The sequence below is a fragment of the Schistocerca americana genome, chromosome 5 (assembly GCF_021461395.2).
Source record: "Schistocerca americana isolate TAMUIC-IGC-003095 chromosome 5, iqSchAmer2.1, whole genome shotgun sequence".
Lineage (NCBI taxonomy): Eukaryota > Metazoa > Arthropoda > Insecta > Orthoptera > Acrididae > Schistocerca > Schistocerca americana.
In genome coordinates, this window is record NC_060123.1 from 657451718 (window position 1) to 657472191 (window position 20474).

The following is a 20474-nucleotide window of genomic DNA, read 5'->3' on the forward strand; positions in this document are numbered from 1 at the left end:
CTCTTGATCCTTTTACTGGAAAAAAAATAAAAAATCACATCAAATTCTCATTTACTTTTCATCTCAGAAAATATTATAGTGAAGTAGCAGATTTCAGCATAATTATTAAATTTGTTGTATTAACTTTAATAATTAGATCGTGAACACTACTATGTATTATGTTTGTCGAACAAATCTGAAGAGAAAATTAATTTTGTTTCTAATCATTATTTTTTGATGAAGTCTCTTTTTTATCCCCCATTAATTTACGGCAATACTCGGATAAATCTGAACCACATATTGATATTGTTTCTCATTTTTGTAAATAATTTATTGCAGTCTTCCATGAACTTGACGCCGTTTCTGCCGGATCATTTACATCTTTCAGTTTGCTGACTAGGTGTTGACGAAATCGTTTTCATACCTCTGCAAATGAAACAAATCAACATCTTCAACTTTCTAGATTTTGAACTCGAAGGTTGAACACGACTGCACAAATTATATACTTTTTTTCTGATATTCTATGACTTAGTTTCAATATTGTTTGTGGAACGTATCTCCATTTTTTCGAAAGACAATCAAACAAGTGGCAGCGTCGATTATAATGTTGTTATTACATATAATGGATGTTAAAACAATGAGAAACCCTTAGGGTGAAACAAAGTAAATCATTCTACAGCAGCAACGCTAACTGGCGAAAAGACTTCAAACGTGCAACAAAACAAATCGATATAAGAACGTAGTCTTCCGCGGCCGGTATCACAGTGATTAAAATTCTTCTGGGTATTATGCCGCGTAATTGCTAAAAACTAACAACAATTGTTAGTGTTTCGCAATGACGCGGCATAATACCCAGCAGAATTTTAATTACTGAAACAAATCGAGTTACAAGGGAAGTACTGACTAGGTAGTCGTTTGCGGAGCTTCATTCGAGGAGAAAGACAAGTGCTGCAGAACTTAGCTTAAAGTTTTTTAGCTGTTTTGGGCTTCGTAGACAGACTTTGCCATATTGCACTCAGATGGGATTGATTTCATGGCCACAATTTTGCAGCAGTAATAGTTGACTGTTATTCGTGATTTTGAAAGTCAGGTGGAGGCTATGGTGATTTGGCTGAAAGGGGTGTAATTATTTAGTGTTAGCCTTGACTTGCGTTGGTAGCGAAAACATAACTGAGGAGTTGCTGATCAGAGAAATAAGCTTCGTGAGATTTATTAATGTAAGAACGGACTGCATTGCTTTCAAGCAAACTCAGATGTTTGATTTTGGCGAGACTTACTGACCTTCACCAGAGAATCGATCTGACCTTAGGGGACTTGGGTGCACTGACGTTGTGTTGTGGGATCACATGCGTCGCTTAGGCCTCTAGTGCGTGAACAGTGACGCGTGTGTGGAGCTAGCGCAGGATTACCTGGCCTGTCTGCAAAAACGCATTGTCGTCCTCAATGCTGGGCGAATCCACCCCTCCGTTCCCAAGGGGCGGACGCCTCGGCTGCCTGTCGCCCGTACACCTGTGATCTTCGTACTTTACGGACAAAATATTGTCAGTCCGCCTCGGTTTACACTGCGACAATGGTCGCGCGCGCACGCCGTTTGCACTGCAATCTTTCTCAAACGATTTTAAAGACACTGTCCGGTAAAAAGGTTGAGTCTCACACTTCTCATAGCCCCATTCGTTAATTTCATGGCGAGTTGCCTGTCATTAGGTTAACAGTCGTAGTTATTGTGATATTCCCATATTCAGTAAGGTAATGTGCTAAATTCGAACACTTTACATTGAAAAATTGGAGGAGGAGGAGATTAGTGTTTAACGTCCCGTCGACAATGAGGTCACTAGAGACGGAGCACAAGCTCGGGTTAGGGAAGGATGGGGAGGGAAATCGGCCGTGCCCTTTCAAAGGAACCATCCCAGTAATTGCTCGAAGCGATTTAGGGAAATCACGGAAGAACTGAATCTGAGTGGCCGGACGAGAGTTTGAACCATCATCCTCTCGAATGCGAGTCCTCGCGCAACCTCGCTCGGTTCAATGAAAAATAGGGGTCGCTATGAATTTGCAATAGGTGCATGATAGTCGACATACGAAATAGGGTTATCATATTGAATTCTTCTTTAAACTTGAGACGAGATCTGTATCTATCGTCAATGTCCAGAAAATGAATGGTATGTAGTGTTCTCACTTCCGATCCATTTCACAAACGAGTATAGAAATGAAATATTCATATCATCCTTCAGATCCCACAAACGATTCGAGAAACTGAAACAAATTTTTGACAAAGCATGCAAAGCGGAGAATATTTTGCAACATACGAGGGTCACTCCAAAAGAAATGCACACTATGTTTTTTAAATCAATCTTTTATTCTACATGTTTCAAAGTTTTACAGTGTGTAGATACATCCATTACGAACAATATTTTCATTTCTCCACATAATTTCCATCCCTCTCAACTGCCTTACGCCATCTTGGAACCAGCACCTGTATACCCGCGCGGTAAAATTCTGGACCAACCTTTTGGAGCCACTGTTTGGCACCGTGCACAAGGGAGTCATCATCTTCAAACCTTGTTCCACGAAGAGAGTCTTTCAGTTTCCCAAAGAGATGACAGTCACATGGAGCCAGGTCAGGACTGTAAGGCGGGTGTTTCAGTGTTGTCCATCCGAGTTTTGTGATCGCTTCCATGGTTTTTTGACTGACATGTGGTCCTGCATTGTCGTGCAACAGTAAAACATCCTGCTTTTGCCGATATGGTCGAACACGACTCAGTCGAACTTGAACTTTCTTCAGTGTCGTCACATATGCATCAGAATTTATGGTGGTTCCACTTGGCATGATGTCCACAAGCTAGAGCCCTTCGGAATCGAAAAACACCGTAGCCATAACTTTTCCAGGAGAATGTGTGGTTTCGAATTTTTTTTCTTGGGTGAATTTGTGTGATGCCACTCCATTGATTGAATCTTCGTCTCTGGTGAAATATGATGGAGCCATGTTTCATCACCTGTCACAATTCTTCCAAGAAATTCACCTCCACCATCCTCGTACTGTTCCAAAAGTTCGCTGCATACCGTTTTTCTTGTTTCTTTGTCAGCCACTGTCAACATCCTGGGAACCCACCTGGCACAAACCTTTTTTAACGCCAAAACTTTCAGTATTCTGCAAACACTTCCTTCCCCTATCCCAACGTAGCGTGACAATTCGTTCACTGTGATGCGTCTGCCAGCAGTCACCAATTCTTTAACACTCTGCACATTGTCTGGAGTGTGTGCAGTACGAGGCCTGCCGCTGCGAGGACAATCCTCAATATTGCCGTGCCCGCTTTCATCACATAACCTGCTTGCCCACTGACTAATTGTACTGCGATCGACAGCAGCATCTTCATACATCTTTTTCAACCTCTTGTGGATGTTTCCCACTGTCTCGTTTTCACAGCACAGGAATTCTATGACAACACGTTGCTTCTGACCAACGTCAAGTTTAGCAGCCATCTTGAAGACATGCTGTGACGGCGCCACTCACGGGAACAGGTTGAACTAAGTTTGAAAACAAGCGGGCCTACACACTGTAAAACTTTCACACATGCAGAATGAAAACTGCATTTTTACAAAAAATAGTGTGCATTTCTTTTGGAGTCACCCCTCACAGCTAATATGTGTAACTTTTTTATCTACTGTGATATACATGTGACTACAAATTTTTTTCAATGATGTAATGTAATCCTTCCAATGGCTATCGATAGCAGGTGAAATAACTGTTAGTATAGCTTTTGTAACACCATAAATGAAGGAATCACACTTGTTTTTATACCAAGCATGACCTTTTCATAAGTTCTTGACCTACACTTGTTACAATTACTGCTACAATTAGAAATTTAGTGAGGTGAAATTGTGCAAGCACCGTTGCGTTTTGAGAAAAGAAGCTGATTTTCACATGGCAACAGGAGGAAAAAAGAAAGAAAGAAAGGTGTGCAAGACAGGCGATTTGCCCCAGCTCTCTGATCCAGTTTCGGCGTAATCCTGTACCCATAGTATTTTAATAATAATAGGTTGACTTTTCAAATTATTTATTGTACTGCCATAACCTGTTACTGCGGTATTTTGCAGACTCGCTAGCCCTAAGTTCTATGCAGTAAGCGTTTGTGCGAAGGCTTATGCTGTAGAAATACACTATGTGATCAAAAGTATCCGGATACCTGGCTGAAAATGATCTAAAAGTTCTTGGCGCCCTCCATCGGTAATGCTGGAATTCAGTATGGTGTTGGCCCACCTTTAGTCTTGATGACAGCTTCCACTCTGGCAGGCATACGTTCAATCACCTGGTGAAGGTTTCTTGGGGAATGGCAGCCCATTGTTCACGAAGTGCTGCACTGAGGAGAGGTATTGATGTCGGTCGATGAGGCCTGGCGCGAAGTCGGCGTTCCAAAACATCCCAAAGGTGTTCTATAGGATTCAGGTCAGGACTCTGTGCAGGCCAGTCTATTACAGAATGTTATTGTTGTCGTGTAACCACTCCGCCACAGGCCGTGCATTATCAACAGGTGCTCGATCGTGTTGAAAGATACAATCGCCATCCCCGAATTGCTCTTCATTAATGGGAAGCAAGAAGGTGGTTAAAACGTCAGTGTAGGCCTGTGCTGTGATAGTGCCACGCAAAACAACAAGGGGTGCAAGCCCCTCCATGAGAAAGACGAGTCCGCAGCTCGTGGTCGTGCGGTAGCGTTCTCGCTTCCCACGCCCGGGTTCCCGGATTCGATTCCCGGCGGGGTCAGGGATTTTCCCTGCCTCGTGATGACTGGATGTTGTGTGATGTCGTTAGGTTAGTTAGGTTTAAGTAGTTCTAAGTTCTAGGGGACTGATGACCATAGATGTTAAGTCCCATAGTGCTCAGAGCCATTTGAACCATTTTTGAGAAACACGACCACACCATAACACCCTCGCCTCTGAATTTTACTGTTGGCACTACACACGCTGGCAGGTGACGTTCACCGGGAATTCGCCATACCCACTCCCTGCCATCGGATCGCCACATTGTGTACCATGATTCGTCACTCCACACAACGTTTTTCCACTGTTTAATCGTCCAGTGTTTAGGCTCCTTACACCGAGCAGTGCGTCGTTTGGCATTTAGCGGCGTGATTTATGGATTATGAGCAGCCGCTCGACCATGAAATCCAAGTTTTCTCACCTCCTGCCTAACTGTCATGGTACATGCAGTGGATCCTGATGCAGACTGGAATTCCTTTGTGATGGCCTGCCTATTACACATTGCCGGCCACGGTGGTCTAGCGGTTCAGGCGCTCAGTCCGGAACCGCGTGACTGCTACGGTCGCAGGTTCGAATCCTGCCTCGGGCATGGATGTGTGTGATGTCCTTAGGTTAGTTAGGTTTAAGTAGTTCTAAGTTCTAGGGGACTGATGCCTCAGATGTTAAGTCCCATAGTGCTCAGAGCCATTTATTACACATTACGACCCTTTTCAACTGTCGGCGGTCTCTTTCAGTCAACAGACGATGTCGGCCTGTACGCTTTTGTGCTGTACGTGTCCCTTCACGTTTCCACTTCATATCACATCCGAAACAGTGGATCTAGGGATGTTTAGGAGTGTGGAAATCTTGCTTACAGACGTATGGCACAAGTGACACCCAGTCACCTGACCACGCACGAAGTCCGTGAGTTCCGCGGAGCGCCCCATTCTGCTCCCTCACAGTGTCTAATGACTACTGAGGTCGCTGATATGGAGTACCTTGCAGTAGGTAGCAGCACAATGTCCGGATACTTTTGATCACATAGGGTACACCTCCTGTACCGCGCTGGTCCGTCCGCTAGAGACCCCCCCCCCCCCCCCCAATACAATTGCCCCTTCCCCTACCGCACCTTCTGCGCAGCTAGCGGCCAAGTAATATTGCGCGCCCTCTCAAGAGTTCACCTAGGATATGGTGACCGATGCGCAGTGACTAGTTTACGTCCAAAGCGCTAGGCAAGTTCATTCGTTTGTTCAGAAGGAGAAGCCAATATTGATTGGCTGCATTCGGCCTGTTAGCGACGCACTCGACGACAGAATCGAGGCGCACGCCCTGTAGTCTATCTCAAACGATTTTGCAGAAAATATTTGGTAAAAGAATTTCATTTTTGCGTAACTCATGTCAGCTTTATAATGACATAGTCATCATTTCATTAATGATCATAGTTATTGTGACACTTGCATTGAAGCGAGACAAACTCGAAAAAATACGGATCACTCTGATTGTGCGTTTGGTGCATATTACATAATATGTTGCTTCATATGAAATTTAGCAAAATACCCATGACGGACGGAGTAAGGAGGACATCAAAAGCAGACTAGCATTGGCAAAAAAGGGATTCCTGGCCAAGAAAGTTCTACTAATATCAAATATCGGCCTTAATTTAAGAAAATTCGTAGAATGTACGTCTGGAGTACAGCATTGTATGGTAGTGAAACATGGAGTGTGGGAAAACCGGAACAGAAGAGAATCGAAGCATTTGAGACGTAGACGACGAATGTTGAAAATTAGGTGGACTGATAAGGTAAGGAATGAGGAGGTTCTGCGCAGAATCGGAAAGGAACATATGGAAAACACTGACAAGGAGAAGGGACAGGATGATAGGACATCTAGTAAGACATGAAGGAATGATCTCCGTGGTACGAGAGGAAGCTGTAGCGGGCAAAAGCTGTAGAGGAAGACAGAGATTGGAATACATCCAGCAAATAATAGAGGTCGTAGGTTGCAAGTGCTACTCTGGGATGAAGAGGTTAGCACAGGAGAGGAATTTATGGCGAGCCGCATCAAACCAGTCAATAGACTGATGACCAAGAAAAAAAAAATAGCTAAGATCTAGAGAAAATTGATCTGATGTAACATACTCATTTGTGATCGCGCGTGCGAGTGGTGAAGCCAGAACGAAATGTCCATCACATTCCTCATAGTTCATAAAAAGTTTGAGATATCGAAATGAGATTTTGGCAATTGATAGCACGCAAAGAGGAGAGTATTTTGCCATATGGATATTATGCAAAACTTCATTATGTAGTGTGTTAATCCACTAACTGCAGACTTTTTTGACGAAAGGACGTAATTTTTAAGGGCTGTTGGTAGCTTGTGAAACGAGAAATGCTGTGCGTTTTGGAACAACAGAAGTCAAGACATTACACGCCTACCTTTGTGCCAAGGATGCGCTTTTTATAAGATATTGACTTTACTTTTCCTCAGTTCCTCACTTAATAAACCACTGTTTCAGAATACTCTTACGTCTGCACAACATCTTAATGAGGTGACAGTGTGTAAACTCCGCTGTGTTTTGGCACAAGAAGCGAATTTTAATGTGGCACAAGAGAAATGTAGCTTTTACTCAAAATTCGCCATTGACGCTTCTATGAAAGTTACAAATTAAATAATATAACGTCAGATGTAGTTGCGAACTTGAGATAGAACTTTTTTTTTTTTTTTTTTTTTTTTTTTTTTTTTTTTTTTTTTTTTTTGCTGTACCCTCTCACATAATATTGGGAAAGGTAGAAATGGACCCTACAGGGCTCAAAGGTGCCTGACGGCCAGAAATCAAGATAGAAACTTTACGCGGCAAAAACCCAGCAGCAATCCACAGTGCATTAAGTCAAGTTTGTGGTGAGTTTACTGCACACTGTAGTACTGTTACGCTAGAATAAAATGGTAGAGCGACTTGTGAGGAACACTATGAAGCCACAGGAATTCTCCCAGCATCACTATTCCGTATTCTGACAAATAATTTGAAGAAGAGAAAATTTGGTGCAAGATGCGTTCCACACTATTGGACTGCTGAAGAGAAGCAGAAACGCATGGACATTGCAACCTCGCTCAGACAACGATTCGACAGTGAAATCCAAGGATTCTTGTGAGGTATTATCGCTACTGACGAAACGTGGATCAGAGACTTTGACCGGAGTTGAAATCACAGTTCAACGAGTGGAGAGTTTCAGACTCTCCACGTCCAAAAATTTCGATGCATCAATCAAAGCTCAAGCAAATGATGACTTTTGCTTATGAGCACCAAAGAATCATCATGACAGATAGAATCCCATATGGAACAAATGTCACAGCAGTGTATTAATGCAAATCTATGCAAAACCTACGTAGAAGGAGGCACAAAACCCAACTTCAGTTGCTCAAGGCTAGGCCACTTCTCCTCCATTGCAGTGGTCGCCTACATATCGGCAATGTTGTAGGCCAAAAGCACCGCGAATACCGATGGGAAGTGTTGCCACATCCTTCCTAGAGTCCAGGTTTGAGAGCACCAGACTTCGACTTGTTCTCGAAGTTGAAAAAACCTGTGTGTGAGCGCTGTTATCTTCCTCTGAAAGAGCTTTCTACCTCTGTTACCTGAGTTATTCGACAGATGCACAGAAATGGTGTCCTGGATGATTAACAGTGCTTTCGCGATGTTGGGATTCAGTCATAGAGAAGCAGGGAGACTATATGGAAGGGCCTAAAGAGATCTTTCTTTCTTTCGCTTACGCCATAGTCCGGCAGCAATCTCAGGGTCGACTTGGTTACAACGGATTTGGCAATGTTAGTGTTAGGGATGGCCGGATGCCCTTCCTGCCGCCACCCCGTACCCTCCAGGACGGAATCAGTGTACCCCAGCTGTCTGTGTCGAGTGGAAATCGCGAAATAGTGCGGACACGTTTAAAATGTCTGCGACTCGTGTAACTGAAGCGGAACGTGAGGACCAGCCCGGTATTCACCTAGCGGGATGCGGAAAACCGCCTAAAAACCACATCCAGGCTGGCTGGCACATCGGCCCTCGTCGTTAATCCGCCGGGCGGATTCGATCCGGGGCCGGCGCGCCTACCCGAGTCCAGGAAGCAGCGCATTGGCTACCCTGGCGGGTCAAGGGCTTTAAAGAGATATTGAAGAAAAAAATATACGTGTAAGAAAACAAAAATTAGTGGGTATCATTATGAAATGTCCGTCGTAAATCGCTGCTTTTGTTGGATTTCGAGCGGAATTCCTTTTCGATATTTTTAAATATTAACCAGAGGAAGGTGACAGAGGGTCTTTTTGAGTAATCGCCATGCAAGTGTGGGCATGGAGGGTGTTCACTTAACATATACAAAAACTTACTTCACTTTACTTTTTCGTGTCTGGAGACTACAATTTGTTTGCCCAGTATTGGGCAACGTCCAACGCTTCTTCTTTAGCCAGCCATAGACCGTCGAGGGTTCATCTGTGGGGGCAGGCAGGGCATTGTAGGAGATGTTCCATGTCCTGTCGAGTGCCACAGTCGCATTTGTCGTCATTTTCGTCCAACAAACCCCATTTGATCAGATTAGATTTCACTGGAGCCACCCCAGTTCTGATGCGGTTAAGCATTCTCCAGGTTTTCCAATTACCAGAAACGCCGCTTGGTGGGTCCTCTCTTAGTGGATAGTAGATGGGGGTTCATCTAAGGCGCAACATAGGAAACGGCGTCTGGATTTGAGTCTGCTGGGGCCACATACTAGGCCAAATATTGAGTGACGGGCATCAAAGGTTTGTTTTAGCTTCTCGGTATGTTCATGGGCTTTCCTACGTGAGTCAGGGTTTGTGAAACCTGTGGCCCTGTGAAGATTTTCTATGGGGGTAGGTTTCACGCAGCCTGTCACTATCCTGCATGTTTCATTCAAGCTAATATCCACCTTTTTTGCGTGGGTGGATCTGCACCATACCGGGCAGGCCTATTCGGCAGTTGAGAAGCACAAAGCTTGGGCTGAAGTTCTGACCACGGTAGGTTTGGCACACCATTTGCTATCGGACAGCTTTCTTATTAGGGAATTTCGTGCTTCTACTTTTTTGCGTGTTTTTTCTCAATGACATTTGTATATCAATGTTTTGTCCAGCACGACGCCAAGGTAGGTGGGAGTATCTGTGTGTTCTAGTAATGTCCCATCCCAGGTAACATTGAGCCTGTACTTTCCCTGCCTCGAGTTCAGATGGAATGCACTCACTTGGGTTTTGGAGGCATTGGGTTTTAGAGAATACTTTTTGTAGTAGATTGACATTGTAGAAAGGGCGGTTTCTAGTTTCTCCTCGATGGCTTCAAACCTGTTGCCTTGAACTGTTATTGCCAGGTCGTCTGCATATACAAAAGTTTTGGTTTTGTCTGGAGTTGGTAGGTCATATGTATATATGTTGAATAGGATTGGCGCTAACACGCTCCCTTGGGCGAGCCCATTTTTCTGATTCCGCCATCGACTCTCTTTCCCCTCAAGCATTACGAAGAACTGTCTATTTTGGAGCATGGATTTGATTATCTTTCAGGGTCTCGTAGGTTTTATGCAGTAGTGTCCGGTGATCTACTGTATCATAGACGGAACTTAGGTCGACTATCTACAAAAAATGTGAGTGTATGCTTCAGTTTAGAACGGCACTTCCCCTGCAGCACTCGGCATTTCCTCTACAGCGCCTGTCCACAACCCCCACTACTACCCCTCCCCACTCATGTCCTGCCGACTGCGCAATTACAGGCCACATAATTCTGCTCGCAGTCTGCTTTCGGGACTTCTTGGGAGTAGAAGAATTTTGTTACTGTTATAGCTGTTCCCTAAATATGTCAGTATTGGAGCATGTAGCCTTGGAACTGTAAGTAGTAATGGAGCAGGTGGGGAGGCGCTGAGTGGTAACCGTGCGTTGACAGGGAGGAGCTGCGCGCGTGGTCGCGTCGCCGGCTGCGGCCGTCGCTGTGGCACTTCCTGCCCACGGCGCTGTCCTTCATGGCGCCCCGCGTGGCGGGGTTGCTGCCCCAGGGCCCGGTGCCGCCCCCCGACTTCCTGCACATCGTCCAGAGGGTGGCCGAAGCCAACGCCGAGGCGGGCGACTGCGCGCCGCGGCGCGACATCGCCACGCACCTCCAGAAGCTGCGGGATGGTGAGTCAATCCTCAAACCGCTGAATGTCTCTTCATAATGTAGTGAGGTGAGGAAAGACATGGGATAAAGATACGCACATATGCAGATGGTGACAGTGTCACATGTTGTTGTTGTGGTCTTCAGTCCTGACACTGGTTTGATGCAGCTCTCCATGCTACTCTACCCTGTGCAAGCCTCTTCATCTCCCAGTACCTACTGCAACCTACATCCTTCTGAATCTGCTTAGTGTATTCATCTCTTGGTCTCCCTCTACGATTTTTACCCTCCACGCTGCCCTCCAGTACTAAATTTGTGATCCCTTGATGCCCCAGAACATGTCCTACCAACCGATCCCTTCTTCTAGTCAAGTTGTGCCACAAACTCCTCTTCTCCCCAATTCTATTCAACACCTCCTCATTATTTATGTGATCTACCCATCTAATATTCAGCATTCTTCCGCAGCACCACATTTCGAAAGCTTCTATTCTCTTCTTCTCCAAACTATTTATCGTCCATGTTTCACTTTCATACATGGCTACACTCCATACAAATACTTTCAGAAACGACATCCTGACACTTAAATCTGTACTCGATGTTAACAAATTTCTCTTCTTCAGAAACGCTTTCCTTGCCATTGCCAGTCTACATTTTATATCTTCTCTACTTCGACCATCATCAGTTATTTTGCTCCCCAAATAGCAAAACTCCTTAACTACTTTAAGTGTCTCATTTCCTAATCTAATTCCCTCAGTATCACCCGACTTAATTCGACTACATTCCATTATCCTCGTTTTGCCTTTGTTGATGTTCATCTTACATCCTCCTTTCAAGACACTGTCCATTCCGTTCAACTGCTCTTCCAAGTCCTTTGCTGTCTCTGACAGAATTACAATGTCGTCGGCGAACGTCAAAGTTTTGTATTTCTTCTCCATGGATTTTAATACCTACTCCGAATTTTTCTTTCTTTTCCTTTACTGCTTGCTCAATATACAAATTGAATAGCAACGGGGAGAGGCTACAACCCTGTCTCACTCCCTTCCCAACCACTGCTTCCCTTTCATGTCCCTCGACTCTTATAACTGCCATCTGCTTTCTGTACTAATTGTAAATAGCCTTTCGCTCCCTGTATTTTACTCCTGTCACCTTCAGAATATGAAAGAGAGTATTCCAGTCAACATTGTCAAAAGCTTTCTCTGAGTCTACAAATGCTAGAAACGTAGGTTTGCCTTTCCTTAATCTTTCTTTTAAGAAAAGTCGTAAGGTCAGTATTGCCTCACGTGTTCCAACATTTCTAAGGAATCCAAACTGCTCTTCCCCGAGGTCGGCTTCTGCCAGTTTTTCCATTCGTCTGTAAATAATTCGTGTTAGTATTTTGCAGCTGTGACTTATTAAACTGATTGTTCGGTAATTTTCACATCTGTCAACACCTGCGTTCTTTGGCATTGGAATTATTATATTCTTCTTCAAGTCTGTCACATGCACGAGATATAAAAGAGCAGTGCGTTGGCGGAGCTATTTGTTCTCGGGTGATTCCTGTGAAAACGTTTTCGACGTGATTATGGCCACACGACAGCATATAACAGACTTTGAACGTGGAATGGTAGTTGAAGCTAGACACTCAGCACATTCCATTTCGGAAATCGTTAGGAAATTAATTATTCCGATGTCCACAGCGCGAAGAATGTGCCAAGAATACCAAATTTCAGGCATTACCTCTCACCATGGACAACACAGTGGCCGATGGCCTACACTTAACGACCGAGAGCAGCATAGAGTTGTCAGTGCTAACAGACAAGCAATAATGCATGAAATATTCACAGAAATCAGTGTGGGACATACGACAAGCGTATCTGGAAAGTGCGGCGAAATTCGGGATTATTGCAGCAGATGAGCGACGCTAGCGCCTTTTCCAACAGCACGACATCGCCTGCAGCACCTGCCGTGGGTTCGTGACCATATCTGTGGAACTCTGTATGATTGGAAAACCGAGGCCTGGTCATATGAGTCCGATTTTCAGTTGATAAGAGCTGATGGTAAGGTTCAAGTGTGGCATAGATCCAAGAAAACCATGGATCCAGGTTGTTGGTTGGTTTGTTGGTTGGTTTGTTGATTGGGGGGGGGGGGGGGGACCAAAGAGACAGGTCATCGGTCCCATCGGATTAGGATGATTCCCTTCAAAGGATCCATCTGGCCTTTGCCAAAGCTATTTAGCAAAACCACAGAAAACCTAAATCAGGATGACAGGATGCGGCTATGAACCGTCGTCCTCTCCAATGCGAGTCCAGTGTGCTAACCACTGCGTCAACTTGCTCGTTGGTTCCAAGTTGTCAACAAGGTATTGTGCAATCTGGTGATGGCTCCATATGGTGGCGGCTGTGTTATATGGAGTGGGTTGGCTCCTGTGGTCCAGATGAACCGATTGTTGATGAAACGGTTATGTTCGGCAGTCTGGAGACCATTTGGAGCCATTCGTTGACCTCATGTTCACAAACAACGATGTCGAGTCAGTTCTGTATGTTTGCTTTGAAGAACATTCTGGACGACTGGACTGGATGATCTGGCCAACCAGACTGCCCGACTTGAATCCCATCGGACGTTTATAAGACGTAATAGAGAGGTTAGTTCGTCCACAAAATCTTGCGCCGACAGCACTTCCGCGAATATGGACAGCCATGGAGGCAGTATGGCTCAGTATTTCTGCAGGAGAATTCCAACGACTTGAGTCCATGTCACGTCGAATTGCTGGACTACGCTGGGAAAAAGTAGGCCCGACATGCAATTAGGGGTATCCCATGAGTTTTCTCACCTCAGTATAGTCTGCCGTCATCTCGCTCTGCTTCTTAATCGTAAACCGCCCTTAGACGGGGCATAAAAGCTGATGTGGGTACGGAGCTGTTTTGTGACGTCAGCTGCTGTTATTTCACACTGAAGAGACATTGCTGCGCATGAAACACGAAGTACGTACTCCGTTATTTCGGGAAAGTGCAACGAAACGTTAACCAATAAGAAGCGAGACCGTTCTCTTCTTCACAAGCAGAACGTTGGTGATGCCATAATGGATTTTGTGGTATCAGTCGAAGTTGAAGCTCCACTTTTGGTGGATTGTATGTTGCGGATAACAAGAAAAAACACTCAGCACTCCATAACCATTCATATTTTCATAAAAATTCTAAAAAATAAAAAGTCAAGAATGATGAGGTGATTCCAAAAGGCACATAGCTGAATGAATGTGCTTTATTCGCAACTACCAGTTCCCGTCAGTATAGAACGCATCTTGAGTTTTTTCTGTCAAGAATACAAACCATTGTGTCAATTTTTTTGAAGTGGTAGAAATCCAGAACCATAGATAGTGTAGGTCTCCCCCTCTGAACCATGGACCTTGCCGATGGTGGGGAGGCTTGCGTGCCTCAACGATACAGATAGCCGTACCGTAGGTGCAACCACAACTGAGGGGTATCTGTTGAGAGGCCAGACAAACGTGTGGTTCCTGAAGAGGGGCAGCAACCTTTTCAGTAGTTGCAGGGGCAACAGTCTGGATGTTTGACTGATCTGGCCCTGTAACACTAACCAAAACGGCCTTGCTGTTTTGGTACTGCGAACGGCTGAAAGCAAGGGGAAACTACAGCCGTAATTTTTCCCGAGGGCATGCAGCTTTACTGTATGATTAAATGATGATGGCGTCCTCTTGGGTAAAATATTCCGGAGGTAAAATAGTCCCCCATTCGGATCTCCGGGCGGGGACTACTCAAGAGGACGTCGTTATCAGGAGAAAGAAAACTGGCGTTCTACGGATCGGAGTGTGGAATGTTAGATCCCTTAATCGGGCAGGTAGGTTAGATAATTTAAAAAGGGAAATGGATAGGTTAAAGTTAGATATAGTGCGAATTAGTGAAGTTCGGTGGCAGCAGGAACAGGACTTCTGGTCAGGTGAATACAGGGTTATAAATACAAAATCAAATAGGGGTAATGCAGGAGTAGGTTTAATAATGAATAAAAAAATAGGAGTGCGGGTAAGCTACTACAAACAGCATAGTGAACGCATTATTGTGGCCAAGATAGCCACGAAGCCCACGCCTACTACAGTAGTACAAGTTTATATGCCAAGTAGCTCTGCAGATGATGAAGAAATTGATGAAATGTATGATGAAATAAAAGAAATTATTCAGGTAGTGAAGGGAGATGAAAATTTAATAGTCATGGGTGACTGGAATTCGACAGTAGGAAAAAGAAGTAAGGTAACGTAGTAGGTGAATATGGATTGAGGCTAAGAAATGAAAGAAAAAGGCGCCTGGTAGAATTTTGCACAGAGCATAACTTAATCATAGCTAACACTTGTTTCAAGAATCATTAAAGAAGGTTGTATACATGGAAGAACCCTGGAGATACTAAAAGATTTCAGATAGATTATATAACGGTAAGACACAGATTTAGGAAAAAGATTTTAAATTGTAAGACATTTCCAGGGGCAGATGTGGACTATGGCCACAATCTATTGGTTATGAACTGTAGATTAAAACTGAAGAAACTGCAAAAAGGTGGGCATTTAAGGGGATGGGACCTGGATAAACTGAAAGAACCAGAGGTTGAACAGAGTTTGAGGGAGAGCATAAGGGAACAATTGACAGGAATGGGGGAAAAAATACAGTAGAAGAAGAATGGGTAGCTTTGAGGAATATAATAGTGAAGGCAGCAGAGGATCAAGTAGGTAAAAAGAAACCCTTGGGTAACAGAAGAGATACTGAATTTAATTGATGAGAGGAGAAAATATAAAAATGCAATAAGTGAAGCAGGCAAAAGGAATACAAACGTCTCAAAAATGACATCTACAGAAAGTGCAAAATGGCTAAGCAGGGATGGCTAGAGGACAAATGTAAAGATGTAGAGGCTTATCTCATGAGGGGTAAGATAGATACTGCCTACAGGAAAATTAAAGAGATCTTTGGAGAAAAGAGAACTACTTGCATGAATATCAAGAGCTCAGATGGAAACCCAGTTCTAAGCAAAGAAGGGAAAGCAGAAAGATGGAAGGAGTATATAGAGGGTCTATAGAGGGGCGATGTTCTTGAGGACACTATTACGGAAATGGAAGAGGAGGTAGATGAAGATGAAATAGGAGATATGATACTGCATGAAGAGTTTGACAGAGCACTGAAAGACCTAAGTCGAAACAAGGCGCCAGGAGTAGACAACATTCCATTAGAACTACTGTTAACCTTGGGAGAGCCAGTCCTGACAAAACTCTACTATCTGGTGAGCAAGATGTATGAGACAGGTGAAAATCCCTCAGACTTCAAGAAGAATATAATAATTCCAATCTCAAAGAAAGCAGGTGTTGACAGATCTGAAAATTACCGAACTATCAGTTTAATAAGTCACAGCTGCAAAATACTGACGCGAATTATTTACAGACGAATGGAAAAACTGGTAGAAGCCGACCTCGGGGAAGAGCAGTTTGGATTCCGTAGAAATGTTGGAACACGTGAGGCATTACTGACCCTACGACTTACCTTAGAAGAAAGATTAAGGAAAGGCAAACCTACGTTTCTAGCATTTGTAGACTTAGAGAAAGCTTTTGACAATGTTGACTGGAATATTCTCTTTCGAGTTCTGAAGGTGACAGGGGTAAAATACAGGGAGCGAAAGGCTATTAACAATTTGTACAGAAAGCAGATGGCAGTTATGAGAGTCGAGGGACATGAAAGGGAAGCAGTGGTTGGGAAGGGAGTGAGACTGGGTTGTAGCCTCTCCCCGTTGCTATTCAATCTGTATATTGACCAGCAGTAAAAGAAACGAAAGAAAAGTTCGGAGTAGGTATTAAAATCCATGGAGAAGAAATAAAAACTTTGAGGTTCGCCGACGACATTGTAATTCTGTCAGAGACAGCAAAGGACTTGGAAGGGCAGTTGAACGGAATGGACAGTGTCTTGAAAGGAGGATGTAAGATGAACATCAACAAAGGCAAAATGAGGATAATGTAATGTAGTCGAATTAAGTCGGGTGATGCTGAGGGAATTAGATTAGGAAATGAGACACTTAAAGTAGTTAAGGAGTTTTGCTTTTTGGAGAGCAAAATAACTGATGATGGTCCTAGTAGAGAGGATATAAAATGTAGACTGGCAATGGCAAGGAAAGCGTTCCTGAAGAAGAGAAATTTGTTAACATCGAGTATAGATTTAAGGGTCAGGAAGCCGTTTCTGAAAGTATTTGTATGGAGTGTAGCCATGTATGGAAGTGAAACGTGGACGATAAATAGTTTGGACAAGAAGAGAATAGAAGCTTTCGAAATGTGGTGCTACAGAAGAATGCTGAAGATTAGATGAGTAGATCACATAAATAATGAGGAGGTATTGAATAGAATTGAGGAGAAGAGGAATTTGTGGCACAACTTGACTAGAAGAAGGGATCGGTTGGTAGGACATGTTCTGAGGCAAAAGGGATCACCAATTTAGTACTGGAGGGCAGCGTGGAGCGAAAAAATCGTAGAGGGAGACCAAGAGATGATTACACTAAGCAGATTCAGAAGAATGTAGGCTCCAGTAGGTACAGGGAGATGAAGAGGCTTGCACAGGATAGAGCAGCATGGAGAGCTGCATCAAACCAGTGTCGGGACTGAAGACCACAACAACAACAACACCAGGTAGTGTAGGTATTCAACAAATGTCACTTGAATCAGTATGGTTCTACCGCTCTCAAGTAATATAAAGAGAAGTAACATGTGCCGACACATTCCATGACCTTGGAAAAAAAAGTTGACCTTCGTGTCTCTGTAGCGATCCCACCTAGCAGCAAAAAACCAACGTTTTATTGTGGCCCCCGTTGTTCCATGCAACTTTTGTCCCACAAACGTTTCAGCTCCTATCATACTTCCGGAGTTATTCTTGGTGGCAATAGTTGGCGACTCACCCTGTATAATTGCTAACAAACAGCAACAAGCTCATAAGCCTTTTGTTAACAATTGATGATAAACAAATTAAAGGAAAATAAACTGAAAAACAGATAAAATACTTTTAAAACTGTAATTCTTAATTTGCTGTTAATTATATTTTTGCAAAGCTTGCTGCTGTGGCAGATCGGGAAGCTCTGCTAATATTTGGCGCCCACAATTCGAATAGGAGGGGGAGCACAAGTCGCTGGTGTAGGTACACTACTGGCCATTAAAACTGCTGCACCACGAAGATGAAGTGCTATAGACGCGAAATTTAACCGACAGGAAGAAGATTCTGTGATATGCTAATGATTAGCTTTTCAAAGCATTCTCACAAGGTTGGCGCCGGTGGCGACACCTACAACGTGCTGACATCAGGAAAGTTTCCAACCGTTTTCTCATACACATGCAGCAGTTGACCGGCGTTGTCTGGTGAAACGTTGTTGTGACGCCTCGTGTAAGGAGGAGAAATGCGTACCATCACGTTTCCGACTTTGATAAAGGTCGGATTGTAGCCTATCGCGATTGTGGTTTATCGTATCGCGACATTGCTGCTTACGTTGGTCGAGATCCAATGACTGTTAGCAGAATATGGAATCGGTGGGTTCAGGAGGGTAATACGGAACGCCGTGTTGGATCTCACCGGCCTCGTATCACTAGCAGTCGAGATGACAGGCATCTTATCCGCATGGTTGTAATGATTACAGCATTATGATTTCGCATCCGTGTTTGGCGACATCGCGGTGAACGCACATTGGAAGCGTGTATTCTTCATCGCCATACTGGCGTATTACCCGGCGTGATGGTATGGGGTGCCATTGGTTACACGTCTCGGTCACCTCTTGTTCGCATCGACGACACTTTGAACAGTGGACGTTACATTTCAGATGTGTTACGACCCTTGGCTCTACCCTTCATTCAATCCCTGCGAAACCCTACATTTCAGCAGGATAATGCACGACAGCATGTTGCAGGTCCTGCACGGGCTTTTCTGGATACAGAAAATGTTCGACTGCTGCCCTGGGCAGCACATTCTCCAGATCTCCCACCAATTGAAAATGTCTGGTCAATGGTGGCCGAGCAACTGGCTCATCACAGTACGCCAGTCACTACTCTTGATGAACTGCGGTATCGTGTTGAAGCTGCATGGGCAGCTGTACCTGTACACGCCATCCAAGCTCTCTTTGACTCAATGCCCAGGCGTATCAAGGCCGTTATTACGGCCAGAGGTGGTTGTTCTGGGTAGTGATTTCTCAGGATCTATGGACCCAAACTGAGTGAAAATGTAATCACATGTCACTTCTAGTATGAATGAATACCCGTTTATCATCTGCATTTCTTCTTGGTGTAGCAATTCTAATGGCCAGTAGTGTAGTACAGTGTTTCGAGCACACAAAGTAAGATGGCTTGGGGAATACTGAATTAAATGATTAAATCCACTGATCAATACTCTAAATTCGCCTGCTCAACTTCGGCACAGATTAAAGCAATTACCATTTGATTTTAATTTAGTTTCAACCCTCGGAGGGGGCGATCGGTCCCCCCCTCCTCCCACCCCCCCTGCCCTGGATACCTTTTATACGCCCTTGGATGGATCGATGACAGAGCAGCATCAAAAATTTAATTTATAGTAAATTTATATAAGCGGGCCTTGTGTTGTATACCTCTGTCATTAGGTAACTACCGACCACGCGGCAATACATCGGTTGTTTGGTGCGACGTGACAGGTGTTTTTTTTCCCCACACAGAGGGCCTGATGAGCGGCGTGGAGACGAGCGTGCACGCGATGCTGATGTTCTCGGGCGCCATGGAGGCGACGGCGTCGGCGCTGGCCTACTGCCTGCTGGAGGTGGCGCTCAACCCGGGCGTGCAGCGCCGCCTCAGGGCCGAGCTGAGGGCCGCCGGGGCCCTGCAGGGAGCGGGCCGCCGTCTGCCCTTCGACGCGCTCGCCGGCCTGCCCTACCTCCACTGCGTCGTGCACGGTGAGCGCCGGGCTCTTCTACCACAGTCCGCGGCTGTTGTGCTTCTCAGCTTGCCCGGTCAAAAGTTACACTGAAAAAACAAAAAAAAAAGAGCCAAATCATTAGTGTCCTACATGCTTTTATATTGAGAGGGGGGAGGGGAGTACTTTGTACCCGCCAGGGTAGCCGAGAGCGCTAACGCGCTGCTTCCTGGACTCGGGTAAGCGCGCCGGCCCCGGATCGAATCCGCCTGGCGGATTAACGACGAGGGCCGATGTGCCGGCCAGCCTGGATGTGGTTTTTAGGCGGTTTTCCACATCCCGCTAGATGAATACCGGGCTGGTCCCCATGTTCCGCCTCAGTTACACGGCTCGGAGACTTCTGAACACATTAACACTATTCCGTGGATTAAACTAGACGCAGACAGCTGGGGTACACTAATTCTGTCCCGGGGGGGGGGGGAGGGGGGGGGGTACAGGGTGGCGGCAGGAAGGGCATCTGGCCACCCCTTAAACATTAACATGCCCAATCCGATTAACGATGGCCGACCCTGCGTAACTGTGGGACAATGCTCAAGCGACAGAATAGAATAGAGGGAGGTACTTTGTTCCCACCTTTTGAAATGATTGTACTCTATAGTCTGATTTAAAGTAGTTGCCACTTGACGTTTGCGCTGCGAAGTTGCGGCGTTGTCACGTCAAGCACTGGCTGGAGGCAGCCGCCTCAGCGCATCGCTATCCCC

At 44.9% G+C, this 20474-nt stretch overlaps 1 protein-coding gene across 1 annotated transcript in view; it reads left to right on the forward strand.

Moving 5' to 3' along the window:
• Window positions 1–20474, forward strand: part of LOC124616617 (probable cytochrome P450 6a13) — a 181061-nt gene that overhangs the window by 131209 nt on the left and 29378 nt on the right. The window contains exons 5-6 of the mRNA XM_047144940.1: window positions 10637–10866; window positions 19520–19753. Of these exons, the coding sequence (XP_047000896.1) occupies window positions 10637–10866; window positions 19520–19753 (464 nt within the window). The remainder of the gene's footprint in view (window positions 1–10636; window positions 10867–19519; window positions 19754–20474) is intronic.